This window comes from Eretmochelys imbricata, chromosome 10 (genome assembly GCF_965152235.1).
Source record: "Eretmochelys imbricata isolate rEreImb1 chromosome 10, rEreImb1.hap1, whole genome shotgun sequence".
Classification (NCBI taxonomy): domain Eukaryota; kingdom Metazoa; phylum Chordata; order Testudines; family Cheloniidae; genus Eretmochelys; species Eretmochelys imbricata.
The window spans coordinates 62,380,663-62,389,689 of NC_135581.1; the positions used below are offsets into that span (position 1 = coordinate 62,380,663).

At 44.1% G+C, this 9,027-nt stretch overlaps 1 protein-coding gene across 1 annotated transcript; it reads left to right on the forward strand.

Annotated features, from left to right (window-relative positions):
- Positions 1-386: 386 nt before the first annotated feature.
- On the forward strand, positions 387-6,970 carry BCL2L10 (BCL2 like 10). Its single transcript, XM_077828128.1, has 2 exons — positions 387-807; positions 5,792-6,970. The coding sequence occupies exons 1-2, from the start codon at positions 403-405 to the stop codon at positions 5,921-5,923; spliced, it is 537 nt and encodes a 178-aa protein (XP_077684254.1). The 5' UTR covers positions 387-402; the 3' UTR covers positions 5,924-6,970.
- Positions 6,971-9,027: the final 2,057 nt, after the last annotated feature.

The following is a 9,027-nucleotide window of genomic DNA, read 5'->3' on the forward strand; positions in this document are numbered from 1 at the left end:
GGACACGGCCCCCTAGTGCCTGGGTACCTGCACCCGGGGCAGGATGCAGACTCCCAGTGCCTGGACACCCTCCCACGCCCCGCGGCAAGATACAGCCCCCTAGTGCCCGGGTGCCCACCCGCAGGGTGGAAGGAGGCTCCTTAGTGCCCAGGTACCCATCCGCCCCATTCCCCGGGGCAGGACACGGACCCCCCAGTGCCCGGATACTCTCCCGAGGCCGGACGCGAACCCCTCGGGCCCAGTTACCCACCGCCGGCCTGCCTGGGCTGCAGCCGCAGGAGGCGGCCCCTAGTGGCCGGCTGTGAGCTGCAGCCTGCCGGGGCGGGGCGGACAATGCCGGGGACACGTGGGCGCGGCGGGGGCAGCTGCTTAGTCCGCGGCGGCGGGGCTGCAGGCTCAGCCATGCCGGGCTCGCTGAAGGAGCAGACGGCGCTGCTGCTGGGCGATTACTTCCAGCACCGCCTGGGGGACCCGGCGCTGCCGCCGCCCAGCCCCGCGGCCGAGACGCTGCGGCGGGCGGCCAGCGAGCTGGAGAGCCGGGAGCGGCCCTTCTTCCGCGCCTGCCGCCCGCTGGCCCTGGACGAGCGGCGGGAGCCGGCGGCGCTGCTGAGCCGGGTGGCGGAGCAGCTGGAGGCGGAGGGCGGCCTGAACTGGGGCCGGGTGCTGGCGCTGGTGGTGTTCGCGGGGAGCCTGGCGGCGGCGCTGGCCGAGCAGGGCAGCCGAGAGGAGGCGGGCCGCTTGGCCGAGGTGCTGGCCGCCTACCTGGCCGAGGAGAAGCGCGAGTGGCTGGAGGCGCACGGCGGCTGGGTAAGGGGGGGGCCGGGCCGGTTTGGAGGGGGGACAGTGGCCGGGCTGGGGACCGTGTAGCCCATCGCACCGGGGCCGCGTGGTCCCGCCCTGGCCAGGGGCTGCCGCCTGCTGGGGGAGGCTCTGACCTGAGCCGGGTACTAACCATAGAAACCCTCCCGCTCCGCTGCCTGCAGGCTCGCCGCGCTCCGCCCGCCCCCCGGCGGTGCTGACTGCCCGCTGGAGAGAGCCCCTTTGGCGTGTGAGCCCCTTCCCCAGCGCAGAGCGCTCCGCTCCAAGGGCCTTGCCGGGGGGAGCAGCTGCCCCGCGCGCACTGGGGTACCGGGGGAGGGTGACTCAGTCTGCACGCAAGGCTGGGTATTTTTTCCATATATGGGAGCTATGCTGTCCCAGGCCCTGGGGAGGATGCTGTGGCCTGGAGCTTCCCTGACCCCGGTGTGATTCCCCGCCCCCAATAGAATCCTAGACCCATGCGGTTAGAAGGGACTGCAAGTCACTCCTCGATCTGCACAAGCTGGCAGCTGACAAGAATGACCCTCATTTGTGTGACTTCTTGTGTAACCCGCTGCCGAGATGTAGGAGTTGTTGTCTAACCATCCCCTGGTGAAAGAGCTTCCCTGACCTCCCTAGGCAGTCCATTTACCAAACCATCTCTCCCTACCTTGAGGGGGACGGGGCGGGGGGCGCCTTTGTCACTGATAGTCTGGCATATTGCAGTCTACGGGCCTGCTATGCTTAGTTTCAAACAATTTTGTCCAAACTAGACCACCTCCCACACGGGCGGGTGGGACGTGGGGGACACTTCCTAGCACAGCTCTATTTAATGCAGACAGGATCTGGGATTTTCAGTCATGTGGGACAACTGATGTCATGTAGTGCTCTGACAAGCCAGTGTTTGTGTCACTAGTGTGGATGGGGTCACTCAGATAAATTTAACACCCATTGCAAGAAAGGACACTAGACACAGCATTGCACGACCTTGTACACACTAATAACTTAATTGTTATTTATCCATAGTGGATGCTCTAATGTAGATGAGACTTTAGTAACACTGAAGTTCTTTCTGTGTTTCAGTGAGACTGCTGCTTCCACCAGTGGTGAATTACAGCTTCCAAGCTTGTTACTATAGATGCAGTGTTTGCTAGAATGAGTGTTGAATGCTACAGATCCAGCAGAACCAGATTTATGACACTAATTTTAAAATGCTGAAGTGTGTCTTGTCAATGTGGCTGTGCATTATAGTATAGACAGCCACAGTGACCGATAAACTGTGGGATATTGAGAACTTGTCACTGTCTAGTCTCAATTTAATTTGCTTATGCAAACTGGGAGAATGGAGTGTAAAACTTTCCTAACTAAATTCTTAAAATCTCCTGTTTCTTTCTATGGTATTCTCTGTAGTGTATACTCTGTGGGTAAGGGGGTCGAGAGGGGCAGGCAAACTGAAGTTGTATCTTGGCTAGCTGTGATAAAGCATTAAACAGATTAAAGTGTTGCCCAGTGGACTTGTTACCACTGGGAGTTAAACTGATGGAAGTTATCGTGTAGACAAGATTTTGATATCTTTACTACCCTGTTGTTTTAACAGTGAAGTTGAAGTACCATTTAAATTGGTGGCTGGAATTGGCTTGCACTCTATAAACTATGGGATGCATAACATGAAGCCTTTGAAACAAGTATTAGGGCTAAATGAGACTCTGTTTATCACTTTAGCTGGACTTCACGGAGACCCTGGATCATAGTCACTGCTCAGGCTCTGCCTGTTTCCACCAGTAGAGATTAGATGATGGAACCCTATTAGTAGGATTGCAGCTGCACAAGCTGCCTGCTCTAATCCAGTTGGAGAGGAGTCAGGACATATTTAGTATACTCAAGGTGTCTTATTTCAGGCAATTCAGTGGAGGAAGTGTTTCCAAAAGGTGGTCACACACAGTAGCAACACTTCATAATTATTGCTAAATGTGGAAAGGTACATCTAATTTTGTACAAACATTGCAGTCTGAAATCCAGTCAGACTGCAGATCTAGGTTGGAATAGGGATTAGTTCACATATAATTTTTTTACCTAGGTTAGTTCCTTGCTGCCAAACATTTTGCAACAAAATATAAATCTGCTACTTGTTACTTTTTTTAATACAAGTCTGACACATGGAGGCAAAATCCTGGTAGAGAAGATATAATGGAGGTGTTATGTTTCTTACATAAATTAAACTGGGTTGTTTCAAAATAGAACACCCAATGAAATTAAAAAGTAACAGGAAGCAATCTTGTGGAAGTCCATTGCCATGGAGTTGAATCTAAAACTTAGTAGGATTCAAAAATGGAATGCTTCATTTGATAAGAACATCCACTCCTACATTAGATAAAACACATTAAAAAGGCTGCACACCCTCATGCTTCAAGGCATAATTCCGCCACTAAATGGTAGGGAAAATTTATTTCCTGCCCTCATTGGACTTTAATATTAAATGTGACCACAATACATGGGTATATCTTCACAGCAGAGTTTGCCTGGGCTCTTTCTTGAGTGTTGTCCTCAGCCCTCTCCAATCTGCACACAGACCTCTCAGCTGAATTTGGTGGTGCTTTCAATCTCGGCTAGCTGATATAATTGGGGTGTGTACGTTAGAGCCAAGATCTGCTTTTACTTGGGCTGGTAACCAACCCACTTTGCAGTTACAACACAGCCCAAGTGCTGATAGTTTCAGTTCCCTCCCACAATTCTTCCATGTGCCCAGGACAGACAAGTTCGCACAGTTCACTGTGTCTACCACAGCACAAAGAGCCATGGGATATGTCCCCAGAATTCCTAGCAACAGACCTAGGGGATTGCAGCACCAGCATCAACCCAGGAATTTGGTACCACTTTGTAGTGCAGTTACTCACATCCAAGCAAACTCTGCAGTGAGGACATAGGTTGAAAAATCCTTATAGGCTTTCTTTGAAGCATCTGATACTGGCTATTGTCAGACTGGATATGGGACTAGATTTTTCTGCTGATACAATGCATAATCAACTTCAAAAGAATGACTTCCCATAATACTAGAGGTGGAATAATTCATAGAAATCTGCATTCAGATCTCCATTTTCAAATAAAACCTAGGAGAGGAACATCTGGGATTTTTTTGTTTTTCTCCAGGCAGAGAGTCTGCCGAAGTTTGATTATATAATGAATGAAAGAATTTGGGCAAGGGTTCCAAGAACATGTCATTTAGTCTCTCTGAATGTTAAGCAATCAACAAGCTACATTTCAAAGCCACAATGTAGCTTTAAGTTATTTGTTTCTGTTAATATGCAAACCAGCTTGTGTGAAGTACTCAGATGCTATGCCCTTCTTTCAATTAAAAGAAGACTCTGTTTGACTGAACTTGTGTTTTAGCAGGTTTCAGAGTAACAGCCGTGTTAGTCTGTATTCGCAAAAAGAAAAGGAGTACTTGTGGCACCTTAGAGACTAACCAATTTATTTTAGCATGAGCTTTCGTGATGAAGTGAGCTGTAGCTCACGAAAGCTCATGCTAAAATAAATTGGTTAGTCTCTAAGGTGCCACAAGTACTCCTTTTCTTTTTGTGTTTTAGCAGATACCTTAACCAACAAGTAACATACTAAGGATATGAGGGATGTGAAATATGCTAGATGCACTTTCTAGAAGTGTGCTGACATGTTGTTGGGCTAGCCTTGTTTAAAGCTCTCAGAAATCTGTTAAGCAAACGCATTTTGGCTTCTAATACCTTTGTATCAAATCCTGTCCTTATTAAGTCCATGAAAATCTTACTGTTGACTTTGCTGGGCCAAGGATTTGGCCCTAGGCTTAGCTGAAAACTTAAAGTACAGATGTAGACCAAATTATTGTATTAAGTTCAGCAACACACTTCAAAGTAGGAACACCAAATATTTATAGTCCAGAACTGAGATGCAAGTCTTGAATTTCATTTATATATATCAAGTCACCACTAAGCTATATGCTTGATTCCTTTGATGTACCCAGTGTTCCCACTTGCTTCCAAAACTGTCATTGCATTGATGGGGCTCTCTGAGCAAATAATAATGATTTTAAAAACTGACCAATTGTATACCCAAAATCATTGTATATGACTCAAAGCACAGTTTTCTATTGTAATTGGAATACACATCTGGAGAACCGTCAAAATGATTGTGGAATACCTAGCATTTAGTTCAATTTCAGACATTTTAAACAATCTCTTAAACATCATTTTAAATAGTATTGATAATTTGATGCTGGTACAAATAAGAATAAAACAAACTTTTCTAAGAGCCTTTGGCTTCATTATTTTGCTTTTTGGAAAAGTTAGTTGTGTGGGTTTTTTTTAAGTGATCATTTGCTCACCTGAATGCTAATTGAAATCTGACTGTTGGCTAAAATGTAAACTATCATTTACCAAAAAATGCATTAACTGTTTGCACAAATTAAAGTGTAAAGAACAAAGTTCCGGAAGAAATTAAGAGCATAACTTGTTTACATAGATATCTGCCAAACAGAGTTCAAACATGACCATCTGGTGTTGTATTACTGCCACTCTTGATTATCATGAATAAAGATCTGGAAGAGCAGCTGCCAGCTTCATTCTGTCATAGGTCAACTCTGAATTGAGTTACTTGCAGACTTTCCAAGTAGCATGTGTAATCAGAATCATGCATGGAACTGGGAGAAGGGGCCACATTAAGACTTCTATCTCAAGTGGAAATTTCCATGCACTGTTTCAAATATTCTCCCAGGCGTGAATGAAGAAAAAATACAACCAGCTCTATTCAGAGACTTGCATAAAAAAGCAAAAATATACTAGTGACATACTAAATGTCTCCATCTAGGAAGGTGATTGTTGCACTGCAAACCATATTTACAGATATCTGTCTTCTAAATATCTGTGTGGTATTCAAAGTAGTGAAGAACTGAAATAACCAAAGCATGCTTGTTTCTGCTTTACCCCAAGTAGACTCAAATTCTCACTTTCTTTTGCTTTTCTAGGATGGCTTCTGTCATTTCTTCAATGGACATGGCTCTCAACCAACTGACCAGAACAGTACCATAAGCAGTGCGATCATGGCGGCTGCAGGGTTTGGACTAGCAGGATTAGCTGTTCTCTTGGCTGTACGATAGGCTGATCCAGTGGATCTTGCAATGGAAAGTACTCTACAAACTGCCAATTAGATTTCAGTCTATTTTCTATAGGATTGACTCATTAAGAAGATAGAAGTTTATATTTTTTAACTGGCTTGGAGAATTGTTGTCTTACCACATCCTTGGCTATAAACTGCTTTACTTGCTACCCAGTAACAGCACAAATGAAAATGTGTACCTAAACCACCATTTGTGCATGCATACATTGCTTATTGGCTCTGACCATCCTCTGGACCTCTTTCTTTGAAAGATGTAACCTAAATATTGCCATAGTTCATTCATGTACTGTAACTTCAGAGTATTCAATGTTATGCTAAAATAAGCCGTGGCGGTCTTGCAACCAAACACTTTGTTCAAGGTATTTTGTTTAAATGGGAGTAACTTTAGAACACAACTTCAGCTATGCTGTAAGGTGAGCTAACACTAACTGTAATGTAATATGGTTTATAACTCCAAATGTGATGCACTGCACATAATACTGAGAGGCAATTCATTGGTTAGTCTAGAGCAATGAGTACCTATGTTGTAAAGAACATTATGGCTTAATATTAAGGAAATATGACTAAGAATAGTACGCAGCTACACTACAAATAGGTGAGGACTGATATAAAAGCAGAAATGGCTGCAAAATCTGTTCTTACTGAAAGGAATTTAACTATTGAAAACTTTAATTGGTATATTTGGAAATCCATTGAAGGCTGGAATTTCTCTGGATTTCCCTGTCAAAACCAGAATTTCCATATATCTTAATATATTTTTGAAGTATTTATCACTGTATAATACTTGTAGCCATGACATCTTTATTTTTGTTTGAAATTTCATTTTGAATACAGGTTCTCATGATCTCTCTAGTGTATATCAACCATTGTCTCCCTTGATCTAACAGTGTTAGTCTGTTGTCAACAAGCTGTGTATTTCTTTCTATTGTTTCTAGTAGCTTTTAACTTTCCTGGGTTACTTGTAGCTTGTACAATTTTACTGTGGTGACTTAATATGGTGAATAAATACTATTAAGTATTTTTATTTTAAAAAGTTAAATCTTCCTGGATTTATTCAGATGGCTGGCATACCTGTTTTAAACATGAACATTAACCGTTTACCTGGATGCGTAAACTTACTTCTACCTTTTTTGAGTGTTTTGACAGCAAACAAAAGGGAGCTTGTGGCTTTGCAGCAATGTGCATAATCTCCTAACAGTTCTATCTGTAACCACTTCCTGCAGCTCGGTTTAGTGAAGGGCCCTTAAGAACACCCCCTCCCCCCCATCTATACAGACTAATATTTTAGGAAGTAATTCAGTGACTGACTACATAGGTGGAAGGATTCAGAAGAACTGTGATTAAAAGTATTCTTCAGTACTGGCCTGCATTGCAGCTAGCTAGTTGTATTGTCCAGATTTCTGTGCTAGGAGGATAGAGCTCAATTAAGAACAGAAAATGAAAAGCATGAAGAAGTGCTAGTAAGTCTTGCATGGAGGTAGAAGTTTATCATTCTTACTTAAGAACCCTGATACTTCTATTAGGCGCTATGTAGAGAGAGACCTGCATTAAAGACACTTATGTTCTACCCCTTATCTCCCCTTCCTCCCTACTTGGTGGGGTTTAAACAGTTTTTTAGACCCATCTAAAACTTTATTGGCTTAAATTCTTCAAGGCCTTAGGCTTAACATGTTTAAAATATCCCCCAGGCCCCATTCTGTAAGATGCTTGTGGAACTTTCAGGGTTTCTTAAACTGCACACTTATACGGATAAATACACAAATGGTTACAAAGCACAAACTACAAAGGGGTGGCTAATCTGAGGCTGGAATGTCTGTCTGTCTGTCTGAGACCAGAGTATCATGTAGCTGAAGAGAAAATAAACAAACTACTGTAATTTTCCTGTTATCCTCCCAGATGAATATACTCTTACCAGCATTTCATGCACGGGGTAGTTGTCCCTCTGCCACCCTTGTTCCAAATATTACCTAACATCTCCTCAGTGCTCCCCTCCAAAAAACAAAATCCTGTTGCTCCTGGAGTATTGTTTTGCTCTGCAAATGTGAACAAGCTTCAGGGTGAAGTTTTGGTAGACATCATTTAAGTTAAAAACTAAGAAATTGCAGTGAACTGTTGCAACTGCTCTACCCTTCACTTCTCTGTTGTTAATGCCAAGGTGTTTGTGTAGCAGTATAAATGAGGTAATAATGGGGAGAGCGGTTTCCCTAATGCTACTCTCTGGTATTGAGAACCCTGCACTGTAATTTATATCGTATGTAGAACTCCATTGTGCTAACCATGAATAAAAATGCAGGGAAACTGACAAAAGGCAATATTATTTATTCAGAGTTGGCAAGTTCCAGAGAGGATGGAGAGAATGCTATCTCCCCCTCAATGCTGTTCATTCAGAATAAAAATGTGTACTTGTTTTCTGTTGTCTAACCCTGCAAATTCAGTGTTAATGGGCGATTCAGGCCTTATTGTTCGAGGCACTGAATCTGCTTATGATAAGGTGTGGTCCCTTCCCTCGGTACATAATTGAAATAGTTGCTCTATATGTAAATCTGCCCATTGATCACCTTAGGAGACTTCCTCTAGGGGAAGAGGAGTAGTTAGACTTGTGCCAAACCACATTTATTGGTAACTGCAGTTGTAGTGCCCAAAACAGGTTTCTTATCAGTAAGAGAGAATAACACAAGGAAATAATGGTGGTTTCCCAAAAACAGTCACCTGAGTACTTCCCTATGTTCTCTGTAACTGGAATATCATGTGATCAGTGACAAAAAGGAATTAAAACTTTAGTTTCTGAAGTAGCTCTATATGTACTCAGATTTTTTTGTCTGCAAAATAAGGTTAAATACGGTATGGAAATGTGCATATCCTGGCTCCTGTCCCTTTTGCTCATATTTCAAGTTGGGCAAAGATAAAATTGTCTCATTCCAGTGTGCAGTCCAGACCACTGAAGGGTTGTCATTACCTGCCCTGCAACCTGGGCTCCCTCACCGTACTTTGTGTAACTCCCACCCTGGGCCACTCAACAGCAAACGGCAGGTAGGTCATATCCTGAGTGTCTATGTATAGCTGCAGTCCTGATCCAGCAACTCT

Coding starts and splice junctions, on each gene's coding strand:
- BCL2L10 (XM_077828128.1), top strand. CDS start 403: ATGCCGGGCTCGCTGAAGGAGCAGACGGCGCTGCTGCTGGGCGATTAC. Junction 808..5,791: donor TGGAGGCGCACGGCGGCTGG/GTAAGGGGGGGG, acceptor TTGCTTTTCTAG/GATGGCTTCTGTCATTTCTT.